This window comes from Alternaria ventricosa (assembly GCF_023758065.1).
Source record: "Alternaria ventricosa strain BMP 2768 chromosome Unknown scaffold_16, whole genome shotgun sequence".
In the NCBI taxonomy this organism is placed as follows: domain Eukaryota; kingdom Fungi; phylum Ascomycota; class Dothideomycetes; order Pleosporales; family Pleosporaceae; genus Alternaria; species Alternaria ventricosa.
Genome location: NW_026055696.1, coordinates 643 through 23,349, shown reverse-complemented (window position 1 = coordinate 23,349; position 22,707 = coordinate 643). Strand labels below are relative to the sequence as shown.

Genomic DNA, 22,707 nt, shown 5'->3' with positions numbered 1-22,707 from the left:
GGCACACCACTGCACTGCAATCTTAGCACCGACAAGCCTGTGTGCCCGAATGTAAGCTAAAGTTGGTGGCCAATCGGGAGAGAATCTGACTAGTGCCAGATTTTGCACTGCAATCTCTAGCGTGGACGAGGGCTCGGGTCGCGCCTGGTGTGGTCAGCCTCCTAAGGGCAGTAACGGGGGCCTTTTGTACCACTGAGCTCAGCCCAGGTGTATACGCGCAAAACATGGATTGCACTCAATTAACTGCTAGGCCGTAATAATGGTAGGCATCGTGAAGAGGTTCATATTTCGCGATTTCTGACAGGGAAGTCACAAATCTTCAAGACGACAAGATACTCGAGTTGCACTGCAATCTTTAGCGCGGACGGGTCTGTAGTGGAAGCGGTGTGGTGGCCCCCGCTGCGACTGCCTGCACTGCAATCTCTAGCGTGGAAGACACCGTGGCATGCTGCGCCTGCCGTTCAGTTATCGGAAGCTGCAACCTGCCTTACAAGTTTTGGCATGGACGAGGCCGTCCAAGTCACGTCTCTTGTGAGTAGACATCCCAGTTCGGTAACTTGGGCCAGTTTTGCCGCGGTATTCTGCGTGTACATCGAACAAGGGTCGCACTTCATGAGTTGCTGGGTAGCGAGACTGGTGAAGGTGTTTTGGGGTTTGACCCACTGCGACCTCCTGCGAGTGCATCGCGAAAACCGACGAAAATACAAGGGTGTGCACTGCAATCTCTAGCGTGAAAGAGTCCGTACACGAAGCCAATCGATAGCCAGTGGCTATATAACACCAATCAGATTTTTGGCTTGCACTGTGTTTCTAGCGTTCCTAGGTAGCGGAGGAGAACTTGTGCAGACATGAGTACGCGATAAGGAAACAAGGGGAGATGTACTGCAAGGTCGAGTGCGGAGGAGCAGATGTTGACGGATCAGTCGCCATTGAGCCAAAAAACGAAGATTACCTGCATAGACGCTCGGGCCTTCCAAGAACTCCGGTCAGTAAACCGCGCACTGCAATTTCTAGCGCGGACGAACGTATGTAGAACAACAAACGCGCTTGATAGGCTCCCAGGTCGCATCAACGGTGTACGTCCTGTGGCGGGACGCTCAGCCACCGCAGTCTTGGCGCGGAGGATGCGGCATCCCCACCAATGTCAGCTCCACAGGGAGAAGTCTTTCGCAAAGGCGCTCGAACTGTCGTCACTGGCCTTGTTGCACTGCAATTCTTAGTGCGGACGAGTCCATGTACGAACCATGTCGATGACGAATCGGCTGTTCAACGTAGCGCCTCTCCGCAGGCTGACACACGGCGCTTGTGCACTGCAATCCCTAGCGAAATTGAAGACCTATCTTGTAAAAGTGAACCACACCTTCCTGCGTCGACGTGATCTGCATCACCATCATTGCGGTTTGACTGGTGTGTGCTACAGTCCTCAGCGAAAGCGTTGGTGTATGCGGAAGAGCGGCCTCCCGAAATTGCCCAGATGTGGACTCCATCGTACGTTCGGCGTAGTGAAGGACATCTGGTTGTTGAACGGACTGTGCGATGAATGGTACTCGTCTAGATGATGCACTGCTATGTTCAGGGTGAAGTGCACAAGTGCGGGCGGCAGCGATTTGCAGGAGGCAGCGGTTTGCAGGAAGCAGCGGTGCACTGCGATTCTTACCTAGGTAGCGTCGAAGAGCACGTGTGAGTCACGTGAGCGGACGGGCACCTGGGCAGGATTTCTGAAGCGTGAGCCGCCGGCCAAGCCTGACTGATCTCGTCCGGTAGCTTCTGCAACGACATCGCAACCTTGAGCGCGCACAGTAAGTCTGCACTGCAATCCCTAACGCGCCAGAGCACGTGTATGCTTACCTGGATCTGCTTGTCCGCCACTGGCTGCCCAGGTGGGTATCGTTGCATTGCGATCCTCAGCGCGGAAGAGCGATGATTGTTTTCCGAGACGCGAGTGCGCAACATTCTGGGTGTCTCGACCAATATGCGGCGACATAGCGACAAGGAGTTTATCCAGCGCGTACCGACGAGGCTTTCGCACTGCTTTCCCAATACAGATAGATCACGCCTTCGTTGAGAACATGACCGACGGGATTCTTGTTGGATTGCGAGGCTGAAAACACCTCGCGCGCAACGGATTTGGTGCGGTAGAGAACACATCTCCTTGGAGGCTGATAACGTTCGTCCTACGTACCGGCTTGGCGTTGGGCACAAGAGATTACGCCGATCGTGGGGTGTGTAGAACCGAGCCAAAAGCTTGGCGCGACCGGATGGCTAGCAACGACATCCGTCTGGAAGCACTAGACGAAAAACGTACCTGCTACATCCCAGCTTGACACTCGCACTAAAACCTCCAATACGGTATATACGCGCTCAACAACGTAACGGCGCGTGAACAAGGACGGAAGCCGGAGCAGTCGCGATCCGACCCTAGCGTTCCCCATCGGAGATTTTGGCAGATGTCACTCTTCGAGGCTAGCGCCCGGAAACATTCGAGATCCGACCGTTGTGCCTGGTCGTTCACCACAGGATCATCCTCTCGCGTACGGATGGGGTCCACGCAAGATGTCAACGCGAAACGTCGGCAGGCATCATACAGTCTGTAGAAGCCATGGTTGAAGAGACAGGGTAAAGAGTCTTGCTACCCAGGGGGTTTTGCCGCAGGGCATATATAATGTCGTCCTCCCGTGCGGAGTGGTATCGCCATCATTCTACACATATCCGCATCACATCTCACGTCGCGGATTCGAGGACCAGGATTTCTGTCTTCCAAGCCGCCGTCGAAGTCACTCCACATCTGGTATCATCTTCAACCTGTCGACAGCGATGTCGTTTCAGAAGGCTGCAGCTGTTGTGCTGCTTCTAGTCGAGATTGTAAGTGTTCTCATCTCGCTGATGCAGTCACCCTCTAACGCTTTCTCAGGGTGTCGTCAGTGCAATCGGCGTTGCAATCTATCGTCTCTTCTTCCACCCCCTTCGCAAGATTCCTGGACCGAAGCATTTCGCCGTTTCCGGGATCCCTCTGGCCATCGAGAACAGCATCCAAGGAACTTTCGCCAAAAAGGTCCTGAAGTACCATGAAAAGTACGGTGACATGGTGCGTACTTCGCCCAACTCCATATCCATCAACGGAACTATTGGATGGCCTGAAGTTTTCGGATTAAGTCGCAGTGGCCGACCCGAATTCGGCAGGTGGCATGAATTTTACCAGGGCGGAGACACTTCACGCAAGTCGATCTTTCCTAGCAGCAGAGAGGACCATCGACGTCAACGCCGTGTTATGGCACATGCTTTCTCCGATGCTGCTATCAAGGGTCAGGAGGCGTTGATCATGGAGTACGTCGACAAGCTCTTTGCCCACCTACATAAAGACGCCGCGCAACACACCCCGACGGACGTAGTCAAATGGTTCAACTTCACCACCTTCGACATCATCGGCGACTTGGCCCTGGGTGAATCGTTCCATTGCCTGGACAGCAGCGATTACCATCCATGGGTTTCCATGATATTTGCTGGCATCAGAGCTGGCGCGCAAATCGTTGCATTGATGAAGATGCCTGGCCTCAGCTGGATCCTACGGCTGATGATCTCTAAAGAGGACATGCAAACGCGTCATAACAACAGGATCATGAGTGACGAGAAGGTAGAGCGAAGGCTGGCACTTGGCGCAGCACCCGGCGGTCGGAAGGACATTATGACGTACATCCTTCGCAACAACGACGAGAAGGGCATGAGCCATGCAGAGATCCTGGGCAACTCCGAGGCTTTGATCGTGGCTGGCAGCGAGACGACAGCCACGACACTGTCAGGCTTCACCTACTTCATGTCAACGAACCCGCAGGCTTTCGAGCGGCTCCAGCAAGAAGTTCGGACGGCCTTCGCCAACGAGAAAGACATAACGATGTTGTCTACTGCGCAACTCAAGTACCTGCATGCCTGCATTGAGGAGACTTTACGAATGTACCCGCCCGTTGCGGATACGCCTCCACGTGTGTCTCCTGGCGAGTACGTTAACGGCTATTGGATTCCCAAAGGTGTAAGTCATTCCAGATCACTTTGCCTGTCATACATCAGTCAGAAGAAATACTTCGAATAAACATGGACAGTCACAGCTAACAACACCTCTCAGACTCTTATCACGATCTTCCAGTGGGCCGTCCACCACAACCCCAACAACTTCGTCCAGCCCGACTCCTTCATTCCCGAACGCTGGCTCGGCCCAGACCATCCTTACCATGACCCACAGTTCAACGCAGACAAGAAGTCTGCCTTCCAACCCTTCTCTTTCGGCCCTCGGAATTGTATCGGCAAGAATTTGGCTTATAACGAGCTGCGCATCATTGCTGCTCGCTTCATCTGGAACTTCGACCTTGAATTGCAAGTCGGAAGTCACGGTTGGCCGGATAACCAGCGGGCGTTCTTCGTCTGGGAGAAGGACCCGTTGTGGGTCCAGTTGAAGGAGGTCGAGAGGAATTAGGGGCGTGTGTTCGCAGTTGCTGGAGCTGCGGCGGGTGCTGTGAGATGTAGATAGACTGTCTTTTATCGCCAGAGAGGCGTCTTGTTGGACAATATGATCGTGTGTCGGCTTAGCTTTGTGGTGTGAAATGCGCAGGTTTCATCTATCATTCTCCAGCTCCCATAGTGCAACGCAGAAAACCTTTCGTGAATATTAGTCCCTCAGGCGTCTTGAAGCTTCGAACCTGAGAGCTGGTAACCATCGGGGGCCGGTCGATGCAGGGGCTGCACTGCAATTCCTAGCGCGGACGAGCGTGTGGAAGGATAGAGTGACCAATCGGATCAGAGGTCCGACGAACTGTCAGGACGGGACAACTTTGCATGGTAGCCACTCAAAAAGCTGTTAGGCTGCCGCGTGGCGTCTGAGTCTTGCACCATGATAGTTGGCGTGGAAGAGACCGTTGAGCCCATGTATGTCAGGAAATAGAAGCGGGAAGGCCGCTGCCGCTTCCCGTTGAATCTTTGCACTGCAATCTTTAGCGCGGACGGGTGACCGATACCCGCACTCCGAATGGTGTCATTCGCCCAAAATTGGGTCATTCATTACTTCCATGTAGCCGACACACAAGAAGGACGGGTGGCGCAGCAGACACCGGTGAAGGCTAGACAGCTCTTGTGATGCGTCATACCTACCCATGTGAGCGGACGGCTCACCGATTTATCATTCCACACACAGTGGCTTGCAGGCGCACAAGGGTATACAAGGCGTTGTGTAAGGTTGACATGGTCAGAATACGGAGCGCGCACCTGCGAATAGGAAGCACGCTTCTGTCAATCGATTTTCACTTCAACGTCTGGTCCGTTGGCACAGAAGGACCACTCACGAAAAACGTCATTGCGCTTTGAGATCTGACCGTTGCTAAATCATCTGCCGGGTACATAGCCAAGTACGTTAATAAATTCGTCACTGGTACATCCATTGCATCTGAGGTATAGGCTCGGAGGTGGTGCAAGAGGCGCGGAAGCGACCGTGGCGACGTGCCTTGCACATATCACTCAGCCACTCTGAATGAGATTGGCTCTTTCCAATTTAGTGTCCTGCAATGCGCGCATGTCCTGCTAAAGTCAACAACAAATCATGACAGGAGTCCCTTGATGCGCTTACCTGCTCCACCGTCTGTTCCACAACGTAACGTGTGACCAATACTGCCTGCTTCTGTCCAAGCCGCAGGGCTCGCGCAACAGCTTGGTTCTCGACTGAAGGGTTCCACTGAGGCTCGACAATGAAGACGCGGTTTGCGGTTGCAAGATTGAGTCTGGTAGACGGGATCAATGATGATGGTTGGAAGAGGATGTGGCCGACTTACCCTACTGCGCCGGTACCGGTGGTCATGATCAGTACTCGCAAATTGGGGTCCTCCGTGAATTGATGCAAGATACGTTCGCGTTTGGTCGTTGAGCATTCGCCGTCGATGCGCTCATGGGTCCACGTGTTGTTAGACATGTAATGAAGGTAGCTCTCTAGCAAGTTCAAGGTGCGCGTCCAACAAGTGAATATGATGCTGCGGGGTTGTCAATCTTGCCCTTCACATGCGTAATCCCATCGCGCATACCTTTTCGTATCCCATATATCGACGGAGACGTCGTTCATCAAGACTTCCATCTTCGAAGACCGTCCGTTTGCTCGAAAGTAAGTATCTTCTTGTGATGCGTCCATGAAACGAGGTGCTTCGGTGGACACATTCCACAGGGGCTGGCATAGCGGGCATTTGCTGGGTATTTCGTCGTGACCACTAGGCGTGCTCTGGATTAGGCATTGAGAGCACAACACATGCCGGCAGTTCTCGGTATAGCGATGGAACATGGAGCCGCTATTGAAGGCGGGCATGGGTTGCCGGCATACTGAGCACGTGATCTCGCCGTCTCGCCCCAGGGAGATCTCCATAGCCTCCCTCTCATCCAGTAAATGCAGTTTGCGGCGATTCCAGGAGAATGGCTGCTGCCAAGTACCATGGTTGCAGAGAATGCGTAGCTGAAGTTGTACCTGGAACATGCCCAGCGTACTCTTTTGATCGAAAGTGCCATTCTGGTTGCGAACAGCTCGAAACATGATCTCTTTGGTCTGCTCGTATTGCAATCGCTCTTCTGTCGAGAACGGTACCTCTCTCACTCGGTGCTGCTCAGCCGGCAAATGCAGAACATCCTTGGTTCTGCGCAAGCACATGGAGTCCAGAAGGCGAGTGAAGCGCTCAATCGCAATGGTACGTCTCTTACCGCCCTCATCAAAAGGTATAGCAATCGTCTTCCGAAAGTTTGACAAGCTGTGAAACGGGTTTACTCTCAAGAAGGCGAACAAGGAGCCGATGTCCTCCAGGCGGTTTTGTATAGGCGTGCCAGTCAGACACCATCTCGATCGGGCCGCGATGTCAGCTACAGTCCGGTACAAGATGGTGGATTGCCGTCGTATAATGTGGGCTGCGAGATAGTCGTCAATGTTGAGAGGTTGACGTTCGATAAATCACTCACCTTCATCAATGACGAGACGATACCATTCAATATGCCTCAACTCATGCTTGGTCCTGGCAAAATCTGACGCGAGCGTATGATAGGTAGTGATGACAAGGTCTGCCTCCATAAGCCTCCCCAGGGAAACGTGTCGATGAGGGCCATGGTACTTGATCGCTTTCATGGCATTATGAGTAGGCTCGTCAAAATGCCTTTCAAGGTGAGCAGCTGGAGAGTATGCAACGATCTATGTGACCTACTTATCTAGTTCCTGAAACCATTCATTGATCATGACTGCGCCGTTAGTCCAAAAGCGCTAGCGTGTAACGCAAGGATGGTATACTCACGGTCTGATGATGCAACGATCAGGGTCGCTCCGGAGCGGCGTCTCTTCTTTGATATTTCCGAAGTCGCATCGTTCAGATCATCGATGCGGATGGCCCAATCGTGCGCAGTGTTTAGCGTCCGTAGTACAAGGGCTAGTACAGAGAGAGTCTTTCCCATCCCCATCTCGTCTGCCAGGATACCACCGCCGGTTTCCTTAGGCTCGACCATGGCTATCGAATTTTTAGTATGCTTTAAAATCAGAACATGTAAAGAACGAACTCACAACGTCCTCTCGTCAGAACATGACGATAGCTGTTAGTGGTGTTAGCGGCATTATACAAGGCCGTATGCAGGATACATACCATTGGACTCCATCTTCTTCGCTCGGCCTCCAGAGTGTGTACTCCTCTGGTATGGGCCCGTCTTCGCGCTGCATCATGAAAGAAAGTGCTGTCTTCTGGTGCCTGGGCCTATCAGCGGGTGATCGCGAAGCATCGATATTCGGAAGTGAGAGCAAAAGGTAAACGGAGACGAATTGAAAGGAACTTACAACAAAAGATCTGTGTTGAGGCGCTCGTCACCCTCTAACCCGTGCAGGTTGCGATCCCTCGTCAAAGAGGAATACACATTTTGGAGGGTGCTTCTCAATGTCTGCAGACCGGCCTTGTCAGGCAAAGGTTCTTCTGTGATGGTTGGTATCTCAGGTGTCGAGCCTTGGAAGCCAGGGAGAATGAGAATATGGGGATTCTCGTATCGATAACCATCTCGTATGTACACAGGGCGTTGCAGGTAGATCTTTTGCTGCGACAACTCCTTGCCGATGTCGCAAGCGGCTGTCGATGGGCCGTAAACGTTTATCTGTACCCTTACTACGGCTTCTTTGTCCTTCGTGGCGCGGCCTATGGTCTCCTGGATGACCAGCGTTGGCGCGAAGACCTCCAGATCGATCTCATAGCCTTGTTCTGCGATGCTCGTTAACGCTCCGTCTAACTGGGCGTTCACATCTCCTACGACACCCCCTTCGGGGAAAGCGACAATGAATCGGGCTTCGGGTTTGATGATGATCATTCGCGCATGGCCTGTGATCGGGGATGATGCGATGTTGTTGAGCTTACGATGAAGCTCCCCCATGTCGCCTCGGAGGCGAACAGCGGCTCTAAAAATCTTGAAACGTATCAGCTCGCCGCAAAAATGTGACAATGTCTACGCAACTGTTGATTCCCTACTTACCATGCCATAACAGATATGTTCCTGCTCAGCTAGAGTCTGCTCCTCAGTGGACTCATGCTGCGCTTGCCCGGTCGTCCAGTCTTCAATAGCGCGACTCGTCTCTTGAAACGAGCCGTTAATGTCGATTCCATCCAGTAGTGGGTCGCATTGTGCGTCCTGTGACCCAAGCAGTTCCTCCACGTATTGATCCCAGGATTTAGTTGGTAGAGCCGCCGTAAAACTACGATCATCAGCCTCGCGCCCGATCCTAGCGTCTATCGCATACTGATCCAAGGAACCTTGCTGGAACCAGTTGAGATGCGGACTGTGTCTCTCGTGGTGATAGTTGACGACATCGTCGTCGTTGAGCAGGTGCTTGAGCGCCATGACGCGTGACGTAAGCGCGTTCTGTCCTAGCGGCTTGGCAACAATGCCACCCGAGCAGAAGTTCGGTTCGCGGAGCAGGGTCTACTTCAACCAACTTCTAGACTACACTCGAAATATGTGACTCGACATCCGTGAGACGTGCGAAAGAGGCGCTGCTTAGTATGCTTAGTATGCTGCGGATATGTGGTCTTTTCAGCTCGTCGCACCCGGGAGGCTACGTTGCAGCCTCTCGCCGCGTCCTGCATGCCGATAAGCCACACGCACATCTTCAGCCTTGCTCCGCCCCCTCCACAGCAACGCAGCTGGTCAGTCATGGCCTACGCACATATCTTCGACTTATTAGTGCTGCCTGGCGTGGCAGCACAACCATCCCATCTTTGACTGGCATATCCGAACTTCCACACGACGTTTGATGAGGAAGTTCAATGGCGGGCCCAATACCTTCGCAATCGGCTAGTCGCACTTCGACGGGCGCTCTGTCCCAGCAACCGACCCTTGTCGGAGGGCTCACCCCACCACGGCATGCGACGGGAACCGCTTTGACCCGTGCTATAACGCAGTTTCGCAACAAACTCACAGGCACGGAACTCACGGAGTTTAGTACGACGACATACGATCAGCTCTGCAAAGCATTAATCCAGGTTCAACATGAGCAAGAGCACCGAATGGAAGCGATGAACCTCGCTCGTGTCAAATCATGTCTGGAGGCCATGCACCAATTTGGCCAAGTCATAGAGATCTTTCTCAACGTTTCAGACGCGGTCGCCTTCGTCTGGGGTCCTATGAAGTTCATCTTGTTGGTAGGTACACTGACGGTCAATGAGGAGCGATGCCTCAGCTAACGCATGGCATAGACGGCTAGCACATTTGCCGACTCATTCGAACAACTTCTGGACGCATATGAGAGAATTGGCGAACAGCTACCGTTGCTGGTCGAATACGAATCATTGTTTCACAAATCGCCCCATATGATCGACGCCTTGGAGATGATGTATCTGGACATCTTGGATTTCCATCAACAAGCGCTCAAGTTCTTTTCGGGCAGATGTAGGCTAGCCCTGCCGGATTTCCGCGCATGCTTTAGCTAATTTTGATACAGTATGGACTCGGTTCTTCAAATCCATGTCAGTATCCTGCGTGCGGAATCCAGGAGAAAATGGCGCTGATGCTTAATCTTGGGATACAGGTGGAAGAACTTCCATACGAAGTTTGAGGGAGTTTTGAGTAGTCTTCGCCGGCACAAAGACATAGTTGAGTGCCGTGCTAGTCTCGCCCAATACCGACTCTACCAGGACGACGTAGCCGACTTCCGGGCGAAGCTGGAAGAGAATGTCAAACGAGAAGAGACCAAGAAGCTGATGCTCGTCAAAGACTGGCTGGCTGTTGGAGACTTACCTCGATTCGATCATGACAGCTTCTGCAAGATACGGAGCGAATGCGCGACCACTGCCAAGTGGGTAACACAGCACGAAACCATCAAACATTGGATACACTCCGATATCCCGAACAGTCCCGTCGTCTGGATCTACGGAATACCAGGAGCCGGTGTGTATTGTCACTGTGTCTGCGGTGTGACGCTGATTGACAACAGGCAAAACGATACTGGCATCGGCCATCGTCGAAGAGTGCAAGGCCAGGCCTGACTTCATCACCTGCTTCTTTTACTGTCACGATGGCGATCCAACGAGTAGCACCGCGGTCGGTATACTGAAGGGCCTGGCAGATCAACTACTAGACCATTATCCACAGATGCTGCCTCCCTGCTACACACGGCGTACCTCGAGTGGAGAACCGTCCCTCAGATCTCTCAACCAAGCGAAGAGGCTTCTTGAAGACTTTTGCTTCACCATATCCAAACTCTTCATCATCGTTGATGGGCTGGACGAGTGTGAAGGGGCGGAGAGAGGCCAAGTGTTGGATATATTAACCGAACTCGTAGGTCAGCGTGATGCGGTTGATCCGGGCACTATCCGCCTTTTGATCGCGAGTCAAGACCACGCCGATATAAGAAGAAAGCTTCACGGCTCCGCTATTACCAAGATGGCGCCCAAGATTCTGCAAATCTCGGAAAAAGACAACGAGGGCGACATCAAGACCTACACCAGGATGTGGGTAGATCGAATTGAGGCAAAGTTTCCATTGTTCACGGAAGACATGAAAGAATACCTTCGTAACCTTATCGTGGCTAACGCAAAAGGTGAGTCGCTTAATGAATCACTACACGCAGTCAGGGTCTAATTCCAAGGCAGGCATGTTCCTTTACGCCAAATTGGTTTTGCTCGACCTTCACGCGTGTATGACGCTAGCGGAGCTTTTGGACTATATCAAGACCGAGAACTTTCCTTCAGGACTCGCACAAGCGTAGGTACACACCGAAGGGAACCCGCGACATCTTCTGGGCTCGATATTCGTACATTCGTCACGGACATCGAGCGTTCATTAACCGCGTCGACAGATATGAGCGGATAGTCACACGCGTCAAAACAAGATCTGGCAGAGGATGGCCAAAAACCAAGCAATTACTCGGATGGTGTGTTGTCTTCTGATCCCATGATCTGCCTATTGTATTCTAACCACGACTTTGTCTTCTAGGTTAGTGTGTGCCAAGCGCCGGCTTACTTGGAAGGAGATACAGGTTGCACTCTCGATCGATGTAGATTGTCAGATCATCGAATACGAACACCATCATCTCCGCGATCACATCTACGAAACATGCGGCTCACTAGTGCTTGTTAATGGCGACCGAGTGTCTCTCGTTCATAGCACAGCTAAGACGTACGTCAATCAGTCTGTGTTCGTCAAGTCCTTATCCTGACGGGAACAGGTACATCACCAGTATCACGAAAGATATCCACGAGCCATCAATCGAATGCGAGTTGGCGACGTTGTGTCTACAGTACCTCACCTTTCCCTGTTTCGACGTCGACGACCCGGATGATCAAGCGCAACGTCGACAATACGTATTGGACGGATCGATTGCTTTCCAGGACTATGCCATCGCGAAATGGTTCCACCATGTCAACGCTTGGGTAGGCCAAGGGGAGAGGTTCCTCGACGAGGCAAACGACGTGGCAGGTCAATTACAAAGCATCTTCAAAGCCATGGATGATTTCATGACGCGTTATGGCGACGTGGACTGGTCCAACGGCCTGGTGGACGACTGTAAGGCCAAGTGCAGGGTATTCGAGCATCTCGACCTCCACGATCATCTAGTGGAGCTCACTAGCCACATCTACACGTTCCAGCAGAAAGGCTTCGATGCACAACACAAGATCAGCATTGAAGACCTCTCGAAGGCCTTGGATCGGAATCGGAAGGCTCTTGAGATCTTCCCCAAGAGCAAGCCTGGCCCAACTGCACACGAGAAGGAGGCATACAAAAGATTCTACGACGAGGAAAGGCGGTTCAGATGCACGAGGATTACTTGCAGGTACTTCTCAGAGGGCTTCAAGGATGAAAAGGCTCGCAACCGACACGTCAACATCCACGAAAGGCCATTCCAGTGCGAAGTACCGGACTGCCTCGGAGCTGAAGGATTCGCCAACGCGAAAGATTTGGAGAGACACACACGAGCGTTCCATCCCGAGATGAGTGACTTAGCCGAGAAGTTTATTACTGCTACGACGAAGCGCGAGGCATCGACCCACGCCTGCACAATGTGCGGAAAGACGTTTTCGCGCAATTTTCATCGCAAGAACCATGAGCTCAGTCATCGAGGGGAGAGGCCGCACGAGTGCCCCGAGTGCGGCAAGGCTTTCACGAGGCTGAACGATCTGAAGAGACACCAGAAGATACACGATAGGAAGTAACAAACCTGGCTTCATGATGGATGCCGTACCTGTCGCTTCACTGCGCGCTTGCCGCTAGCTTTCAGGCTTGGCCAAGTGACGGCGTGTCTCTCCCATGAAGCTGAAACGTCGGGATCTGATCTGTCGTACCTTTTGAGTCTTCTTGTTAACAGACGACATACAGATTCCCAGTATAGTACAGGCTCTGAGCCGGTGAGAGCCGGCAAATGATTACCCGGGGGGCGTATGCGGGTACAGGCACCTCGCTTCTCGTCATGCACCGGTCAACAAGCATCTGTGGCATGATCCGTCCTTTGTACATCCGGGCCTCTCTTTCGCGCTAAAGATTGCAGTGCAAGGCCCGTTGTGGTAGAGTTTCAAGCTGCATGTGGCCGGCATATGTACTTAGTGATCACCGTCGGGAATGACGATTAGTGTCACGCGTCGTCCCAGAAAGAACGACTTGGTGCATGTGCATCTTTTGGATTAGAGGACGCAGTGCAGCGGTGTTGCAGAGCTGTGAAAAGAGTACCATGCTCTGCAGCCATGCAGCACGTAGCCGTGCCTCTGCTCCATATGCATGAATATGTTATGACGCCACATCATGGCAATGCCGTGGGTATATGATTCCGCAAATGTTCATGCCCTTGAAAATCACCAGGGTCTCAATTCTTCCAACCGTAGCTGCTAACGGCAAAAGGCACGCAAGGCGGCCAAGATCCGATCGCCAACTTCCCCACATTTCCATCGGAAAATGGCACGAGCAGCGGGCGCGATAGAAAGTAATGATTTTGGCCACATGATGGCCGCATCACCCGTGTCTGCACTGTTCGCTGATACTACTCATAATTAGAGCCGTTATGCGTCCAGAGCTTTGCCAACATGCCAGAGAAACACACAATCACCTTTGCTGTGAAGTCGATGCGTCATGTGTCACATCTCAGAACATGCTTTGGACATACCTGATGTCCAATGCGCTGTGAACCAGGAAGAAAGGACTAATCCTGGGACCGGTGAGAGCTGACAATCCATTGCCCAACGTTGGCCCGTGCGAGTGCAGACAGCGCGCGTCCTGATGCTCACCATCTGACAGGAATTTGGGCTGTTCATACTCTGTACGCTTGCGACTCGTCATCCGCGCTAGGGATTGCAGTGCACTGCCCAATGCGATGGCGTGTATGGGCTGAATATGAGGCCCCCACAGTTGCCACAGTGTCGCACATCATGGAATAGCGATTGGTGTGAGGCGTCGTACCCAATAGAGTACCTTGGTGCCTGCACACTCCCATTTCGCACTGGAGGCTGTGGTCAAGCTGTCATCTAGGGTTGAGAGAGGCTGGCCGCGTTGTAGTGCGTTGCGCTCGTTCCGCAGATAGCTTCGGCTTGTTTCGTGTGAAGATGCAACATGATGGTATTCTCAACGATGGCATCGCGCTCAGGTTTACCAGATCCGACTCTCCAGCTGCAAATGGCAAAGACGCGCAAGGCAGCGAGCGGATGATCGTCAGAGTCCCCACATCGCAAAACGACACGGGCACGGGCAACGGGTGCGGCGGTCTTGGCGTTCCGGTTCTGACGGGAGGGAGGCTGAGCAGCCGAGTGGCGCTAGTTCGCGCGTCCTTCGCTACGCGATGCTTGCTGCGCCCCGGTCAGTACCACCTTCGCGACTTTGCCCGTTCTTGAATTGTCACGAGGGGAGCGGGTCAGCCAAAAGCAAGCCCACCTGGGCCTGTACACAGAGAGTGTGACGGCAGCTGAATAAACATCACCAGGTGTCTGTTGGGTTTTTGAGTGGTAATTTGAATGTGTTTCAGTAGTAGCGAAGGCAACTAAACCACAAGTGCGCATCCAACACCTCCCGCAGACACTAGGGTCCGCAAGACGTCCGAACTTCTTTTCCGCGCATGCCAGCAGGGACCTACCTGGCGGTGCGCAACCAGTAAACGCGCCTTGATTGTTAATACGTACAAGTCACTCTCCACAGTTTTCAAACGTCATCACGTTCACCGTAGCACTGCTCGGGGGTTCGGGCACCGAGAGTGCCTCACTGGTGACCAAATCCAGGGGGCCTGAGTACACTCATCTCGCGCGATGAGCCGGAAGGGGCTTAAGTCGCGAAGTCCACGTAATGAGCACTATAGGAATGTTTGAGATGCCATTTAGGATAGAGCGACTTTTTTGAAGCCAAGATGACCGAGTACGGGCTATGTGAGTTTGCTTATCTTACTGTGCGGAGGAAAGTATAAGATAGATCTGAAGCGTGTTTTGGTCAGATTCGTGCATCCCGTTTACATTCAGTGCGACAGTGCGACAGCAACAGTTCACTAGTTCTCCAAGTCACCCACCTCACATACATTTTCTTCCCAACGCACAACATGACACGAATCTCATCTCTTGTCGCTGTCGCGCTTGCAAGCGTTGGCGTCGTCAACGCCCAAGGCTCTCTCGCGAGCTGGCACCCAGCTGGCCCCGGAGAATGTACGTTCGATGTCTTCCCAACTGCTCACCACAGCAATTGCTAACATGTTCCAGCACGAGGCCCATGCCCCATGCTCAACACCCTAGCAAACCACGGCTTCCTCCCTCGCGAAGGGCGTAACTTTACGCTTCCACAGATCAAACACGCCCTGGGAAACGCTATCAACGTCGGCGATGACATCTCAGAGTTACTGTACAACTTTGCGTTAACGACGAACCCTGGCCCGAACACCACGACTTGGGGTCTCGATACACTCGGCAACCACAACATCTTGGAGCATGATGCTAGTCTGAGGTAAGTCCTGCAGCCCTTTGTCCACTCCGCTGGTCGATGTGAGAGCCTACACTGTAAAGCGCATGACTAACGTGACATCACAATCTAGCCGCTCGGACAAGTACTTCAACGACGATGCCATCTCCTTCAATTCCACCATCTACGACCAGACCCGTTCCTACTGGACAGACGACCTCATCGACATCCAAATGGCCGCCAACGCACGTCTCGCCCGTATGATCGATTCGGTTAAGTACAACCCCAAGTTCGCTTTGTCGGAGCTGGCAGCAGACTTCAGCGCGGGTGAAGGCGCTGGATACATGCTCGTCTTCGGTAACAAGACGGAGAAGACGGCGAGGCGAGATCTGGTGGAGTACTTTTTTGGTAGGTATCCAATCCTCGTGTACTAAAATCCCATGCTAATTGCCGTGTAGAGAACGAGCGCTTGCCGACAGAGTTGGGCTGGAAGGCCCCTGACGAGGTAATCAGCCTGGACGATCTCATGGGTTTCTCTGCAGACATCTACAGTGCAACTTCGTACGATGCTCTCGAGACGAAGGAAGCCATGATGCGCAGGAACGGCATGGTGGGCAAGGTCTTCTAGGGTAGCGAGCGACGGTTGTTCAACACAATACAATAACTACAGGCAATTACCCCTCGTCCGCGCTAGAGATTGCAGTGCAAATCCATATCTGGAAGTGTCCATATGCGGAATTATATTTCTGCATACGTCGAATCAAAAGATGACTAGGATCGGGATGCGATCAATCTGTAACACGTTGATAGACCAGGTGAAACGCAGAAAGCCGGCTCAATGATACCACAAACATCTTCTCAAGCCGTGTTGATGTAACCTTAATGTGGCGTGATGCTTTTGTCTCGCAACGTGCGACGCGTGATGATGTGCTTGTCATACGAAGGACTTGTAGCCGATTCAACGACGTTACGAATGTGGACAGCCCTGGGTGTACTCGGTGTCTATGACAGCGGGAATCTTCCCAGGGTTGTATATGCACATCCCTTCACTCATATACACTCTTTCTCCATGTGGAATAGTGTTTGGAAACCTATGCGCGGAGCAATCGCCTTGTCGCATTGAGCTCTGACAAGCCATCACACTTCATTGCCACGCGGTATGCAGCGAGTCGAGTGCTGTCAAACACAAGCACGTGAGATGTCATGCGAGGTAGCCACTGCGTGGCTGTTTCATGCTCTCCTGAGACTATGTGAACGAGGCGTAGTTGCGGCGCAGTCAAAGCGAGTGAAGACGTCGAGGCACGGCACCACCACTTCTACTGACGCTTGTCATAATCGCACAAGCCTTGAAAACCTACATGCCAGACATGGCGGATGCACCGCATCTACACCATACCGAGGTGAGTTTGTGCGATGGCCAATCAATCGTCGCGCTGCTCACCAACTGCGAAGCCACTGGCAGATGACCCATCACCAAGCCACTCTGATCCGGCGACCGACCCAGCGATGGGCGCGCCAGTCCATGCTTCAGCTCAGCACATGATGGGTTACGGCGCGTTTCCAGCGGCGCACTACGCCGACGCACGACACAACAACCGCAACTCCGACGAGTGTACCCCTTGTAAAATGATCTCTGTTATTCTCTGGCTGTGCGGTGCGATCACCGTAGTGATTCTCGCAATCCGCAATGTTGCATGGTGATGCTGTAGGACCGAGAGACGCGGGTCGAAAGGCAGCGGAGCGGACGTTCGACTGGTGACGTTTCAAGGGGAATTCGCGGCACCCCGTTGCTGAGATACAATGCTGCATTGCCGAGGTCGTGTATGCTGGTCGACGTGCGACGGAGATGATATTGTGGCCGTTCGATTGTCCAAGAGGTAGTTGAAGGTCATAGCTGTGCGCGCACATCCCGTATGTATACATGGCGTATGAGGAGAGTGGAGTCGTGTTGCAGCGCCGCTCAAGCCGACCAAGGCCGACCGGATGGTGTTGTATGCGATTACAAATGCTGGTCTGGGCATGCGCGTGACCCGCACACATTCCGCAATCTCTACCAAGCGCCCTCTTGACCAGAAGACCCGCGTCCGCGCGTGTGTGCCTCCCCCGAGCGACGCCAACGGTATCGAGACTCCTTCGCCTCATCAGCCTACTGGAAGTCGACTCAAAGAACCACGCGCTTGGCCCATTCTCCATGTGTAGATATCGTCTCTGGTACAACGCCACCCAACTGTCGCGTCGTGGTGGATACGGTATCGCGGGGTGATGGGACGTGATGGTCGATGAGTGGAGGGTCGCGAGGCGGCGGGCACGACGCCTGTGCTGGTGCGACAATGCTGTAGCGGTCAATTTCCCAAGGGCTATACGATATCGTCTGATGTCCGTAGCTCTGACGCTATTCTTCCTCATGTATGCGATGCGCGTACAAGTTTGGGGTGTAGCCTGTTGCGCTCATGGCAAAGACAACTTGGTCGATCGAGGGTATAGCGAGATGGATCGCGTCGCTGGGTATTAATGTGTATGCGGTCATCGAGGCAATAGAACAACGACTGCTAGCCACCTTCGCTCTTGTCGCTGGCTCGACAGCACGTGCCAAAGTGCGACCGCCTCAATCCCCCGGGGTCGTCATTCTTGCTCTATTGACCAAGCCACGGCATTACGACCGTGGCTTCGCCTCCTGCAGAGCTTGTGCCGCTCTCATACGACGAAGTTGGATATAGCGGGGCTAAGACGATGGCGCTGGAGGTGAAGAGGTATGCGCCGAAGTATGCCGCCGGTGCCGAAGGTACTCGCTACCTGGGTGAGCATGCGTAGCGCTGCTGGGTGAGGCTTCGTTCGGGGGCGGCGGACGTCACGAGGGATCATAGATGTAACCCTCGCGCGTACAGCCATGGCAATTTTGCCTATCCATTGTCGCGTACGATGCCTTCAACATGCCGATGGGGTTTGCGGGCGAGGCGCATGCAGTTGTGGGGTGCGGTACGGGGCGTTGGCGTTGACGCTGGCGGCGGAAGGGCAGACCCGGAGATTTATCTACCGTGCCGAGTCCGAGCGCCTGCCGCCAGGCCACTTCGCTCACCACTACCCCGACCATTACGCTCACGACCCGTTGTTGATGCGCACATGCGATAGCACGACAATATAGCATGTTGAGTCATGCGCGATGCGCTGCCATTGATTTGTAGCTGACAACAGGTTGTGTACACGCGCCCCGCCCGTCCATACCGCGCCGCCGCAACCTGCTACTTCCAACTCCCCCGTTCGCGCGACGCGATACCCAACAGCCTCATCCAGATATCTTCAGCAGTCTCGGGCTTCGCAAGGCGGGCAAAATCGCCAAGGGTTTCCAAAGAACCTGTTGTACAGGAACATGGCGAGCGCAGTCACCAAGTAGGAGAAGATGAATTTGAGCCACCACGCCGATCTCTCGCTTCGCCGTCCTGTTCCTACAATATCGCGGTGCATCTGGTTCTCTTCATCTTTCGTGGTGGGTTGCGTCTCGTCGCCCATGTTCGCCTTGTCGCTCAGAAAAGATGGCTGAGGGTGGTCCTGGCCGGCGGTCATATTCGCTCTCGGTTCGACGGCGTTGGTAGACCACAGGGTACGTGAGTCGATAAAGGAAGGATATGTGAGCCGTTGCCTGATATTGAGTGATCATTCGAGCGCTTTGTGTGTGATCGCCACGGCTGCTTTGTAGAGAGGAGATGTAAGGAGGCGTGAAGGGAGTACCGTGTGCAAGGGCTTCTCACTGGTACGCCGCACCACACCCACGGTACCGCAGCCACCTCGCCCGCATATTACAACACCACTCGGAGATGCGCACTTTACCACGACCCCTATGACGTTCTCTGTATTCTGACCTAGACCTGGGACGGGCAACTTTTGCGAGGAGCTGTCATATCCGTCTAAGCCTCCCTATCTGGAACTAATCTGCAGGTTATTATGCTTTCCTATCACGACAATCGCAATCGACTTTCCAACACGACGCGAAAGTTAGATATCTACATGCCTAGATTCGATTCGATTAGTCGGTCCGTTAGGCAACTATTAAAGGATAAGGCCGCTATGTTAAGCAAGCGAAGGAACGGAGCGTACCTATAGCTACTAATAGATTAATGCGGCTCTATTCTCGGTTAGAGTCTAAGCGTCTATAAGGGAATTAGAGAGTGTTTAATATTTAGTTATAGAACTATTATGTTACTCTAGTCTTGTATGCGAAGCACCTATTGTAAAGTAATCTAGCTAATAAGAGTAATAGATTATCTAGACGCTAATTCTAAGAAATAGACTACTTTTACATTTAAGTCTAACGTTTCTCTATACTATACTATAGTTTAGATAGAGAAAACTACTTTTAAAAATTGCGCTTCTTATAATTTATTAGTAGTAATAAAAGTATCTCTATTAATACTATACTTAGAGTACTTAGTAATCTTTTAGTACGTAAAACTCTATAACTATCTACTACTACTTATATAGAACTAATATAGTCTAGTTATAAAGTAGTTTACCTTCTATTAGAGTTAACTCTATTACGTGTAAGCTAACGTTACGTGTAAGCTAATATTACGTGTAAGCTAACGCTGCGTGTAAGGCAATAGTACGTATAAAGCAATATTACCTATAATACTAGAATACTCTATAACTCTATTATAGCTTCTAGAGCTATAGCTTTTTACGTTATATAGCGTAAAGTATATAGGTTTTACCTTAAGTCTAATATATTCTTCTTTCTTAGCCTACCTATTAAACTACGCCTTATCTATATTATAATATAAACTAGCAACGCTAATATTAGCGTAAATTCTACCTTTCTATAGATACTTAGGTATTAGAAATAATACTCTATACTTATAGCTCTCTTTACTCTACGCTAAAAATAATATATTTTATAAACCTATAAAGATTAAGTAGTAGTACAGAAGTATATTATTATTAGCAGCGCTATTATTCTACTACTAGATCTATATTATCTTTGCGTGCGTAAGCTACCTTCTCTTTCTTATATCTACTAAGTATTAATCTAGAATTAAGTATATTCTGTAACTCTCTACTAGCTTCTTTAAATAGAATATATAGCGTAGATTACTATTTAGAGTAGTAAGAGCTAATAATTAGAAGAGGTAATAAATGTGTAATTCTCTTAGCGCGTTCTTAATAACTACTTATTCTAGCTTATAGTCTTAAATTGCGCTAAACAGCTACTTAGTAAATATATTACTAATATAGCTAATTATTAAAGTGCTATAAGATATATATAGAATAAGGTATATATACTACTTTACTAGCGCAAGTCTAAGACTTATAATAGCGCGCCTTAGTAACTTAAAACTAGATAGAGCTGCTCTTAAACCTCTTAATAGTTATTAGCTAGAACTAATACTTATAGTAGTATAATATACTCTATATATATAAAACTAAGGTGCGCGTATACGCTAAAGTTATATTAATTAATTACTACTAGTAATAATAGCTTAACCTAAAAGCATTATAGAAAATTCTAAAACTTAATTTAAAAGTTAGGCTAAGTTAACACTACTACTATTATAGTTTATAAGAGAAGGTCTACTATAAAGACTATATTATCTATTAAAGTAGAAGCCTTCTCTCTACTATTTACGTAACTCTTATAACTCTACTTCTAAAAAGTTAGATTTGCTAAAGTAATAATAACTTATAAAGTTCTATTCTTTCTAAAAGAAATAAAGAACTTTGCGTAATACGTGCTGTACTACTAGAGATAAAGTAAGTAATAGATTATTCTATTTCTATACTTATAAAGCTTTTTAGTTAGTTCTTATACTATAAGCTAGCTCTTAATACTTCTAGAATCTATAATCTACGTAGACTTAATAGAGCTAAGTTACATTATCTTTATTAACTATGTTAGATACTACGTATAGAAGTATAAGACTACTTTATCTATAGACTTAATATTAAGAAGCTTATCTAATATAATATTCTTATACTAAGAGTTATCTAATAACTAAATAGCGTATACGCCTAGTAAGAAGAATAACTTAGGCGTAGAGAAATACCTCTTAGAGTACCTTAGCAGAGTATTTAGGCGCTATTATTATAGATATAGAAAAGGTAAAGTCTTCTTTTTATAGAGGCGTTTATTAAGGTAGACGTAAGCTAGCTTATACGCTAGTAAGCTTAGTAGTGTTAAGAGTATATAATAATATTATAGAGAGTAGTTATCTTAAGTAAGATTAATACAAACTACATGCTGCGTCTTATTAGAGGTCTTTAGTAGAAAGGCGCTTACTCTAGTTATATTCTTAAAAGTAGTTAGTAGATATAATATAAAGTCTAACACTTACTCTATTTATAACAGTATATATTCTTCTTATAATACTAGTATATAATATTTACTATAGTATATAGACTAGCTATCTATTCTAGCGTACGTAGTATACTACTACGCTCTTTTTACTACTTATACGCTATAGTAGTATAGAGGTTAGTTTTTAATTATACTATACGCTGCACGCTAAAGCGCTACTCTTACTATATATAGGCTGCGTTATGTAGACGCTCTACGTACGTGCGCTAATAGTACGTAGATACTACTTTATAATTTTCTACTATCTTATTTCTACTACTTTCTAACTTATATAGTTACTACTTAGTTATAAATATTATTTCTACTTCTAGAGCTGTAACGTTGCAGAAGAGTCTATACCTATAAGTTTAGTAGTAAACTATAGAGTTGCTTTTCTATAAGAAGCTACTATGCAGAGGTTAGATAGGTATACCTCTATCTATCTAGTAGTATAGTAGCTAGTAACTACTACTACTTAGTAATAAGTAGTATTTTATACGCTAGACTAAGCTACTACTTAACTAGTACCTTTTAAAGACCTAGTGTGTTACCTCTAGAGAAGAGCTATTAGCGTTAGTAGTATTATTATTATTAGACGTGTTTAATTCTTAAAGTGTGCTTAAATATTAGTTATATTATGTTAGCCTCTTTTAATAGTTATAAGATATTTATATTCTAATACTTAACTATACTAAGTTAGTATAAAAATATAAAAGGTATGCTAGTTTACTAATATCTAGATAGTTACTAATGTTTACAAGCTATAGCTCTACCTAGTAAGAGAGAAAACTAATAAGATAAAATATACTATAAGAAAGAAGTAAGTATATCTTAATAAATATATTTAGTAATAAAGAGTCTAACTTTAACTTACTATTATCTTAATCTATCTAAGATGTAAAGCGCCTAATACTAAGAAAGACTTATTAAGAGAAGAATTTCTAGAATAAGTTTAATAGAAAAGTTATTAACCTAAGTATTAAGAGTAAGAAAGA

General features: G+C 49.5%; 4 protein-coding genes across 4 annotated transcripts; 3 read left to right on the top strand and 1 right to left on the bottom strand.

Moving 5' to 3' along the window:
* Window positions 1-2,814: 2,814 nt before the first annotated feature.
* J4E93_008187 (uncharacterized protein) lies at window positions 2,815-4,465 on the top strand (the record flags this gene model as incomplete). The annotated part of the gene is made up of 3 exons (XM_049346089.1): window positions 2,815-2,862; window positions 2,912-4,024; window positions 4,118-4,465. 3 exons carry the CDS (start codon window positions 2,815-2,817, stop codon window positions 4,463-4,465), a joined length of 1,509 nt encoding a protein of 502 aa, XP_049196490.1.
* Window positions 4,466-5,499: 1,034 nt separating this feature from the next.
* J4E93_008186 (uncharacterized protein) lies at window positions 5,500-8,871 on the bottom strand (the record flags this gene model as incomplete). The annotated part of the gene is made up of 13 exons (XM_049346088.1): window positions 5,500-5,559; window positions 5,609-5,759; window positions 5,811-6,005; window positions 6,057-6,247; window positions 6,347-6,918; window positions 6,970-7,160; window positions 7,209-7,242; window positions 7,296-7,505; window positions 7,559-7,587; window positions 7,638-7,739; window positions 7,826-8,439; window positions 8,506-8,725; window positions 8,771-8,871. 13 exons carry the CDS (start codon window positions 8,869-8,871, stop codon window positions 5,500-5,502), a joined length of 2,670 nt encoding a protein of 889 aa, XP_049196489.1.
* A 665-nt stretch (window positions 8,872-9,536) lies between these two features.
* J4E93_008185 (uncharacterized protein) lies at window positions 9,537-12,680 on the top strand (the record flags this gene model as incomplete). Its single annotated transcript, XM_049346087.1, has 8 exons — window positions 9,537-9,671; window positions 9,726-9,918; window positions 9,971-9,995; window positions 10,058-10,416; window positions 10,463-11,068; window positions 11,121-11,232; window positions 11,464-11,646; window positions 11,696-12,680. The coding sequence occupies 8 exons, from the start codon at window positions 9,537-9,539 to the stop codon at window positions 12,678-12,680; spliced, it is 2,598 nt and encodes an 865-aa protein (XP_049196488.1).
* Window positions 12,681-15,034: 2,354 nt separating this feature from the next.
* Window positions 15,035-16,015, top strand: J4E93_008184 (uncharacterized protein; the record flags this gene model as incomplete). Its single annotated transcript, XM_049346086.1, has 4 exons — window positions 15,035-15,137; window positions 15,192-15,432; window positions 15,521-15,795; window positions 15,846-16,015. The coding sequence occupies 4 exons, from the start codon at window positions 15,035-15,037 to the stop codon at window positions 16,013-16,015; spliced, it is 789 nt and encodes a 262-aa protein (XP_049196487.1).
* Between the last annotated feature and the right edge of the window lie 6,692 nt (window positions 16,016-22,707).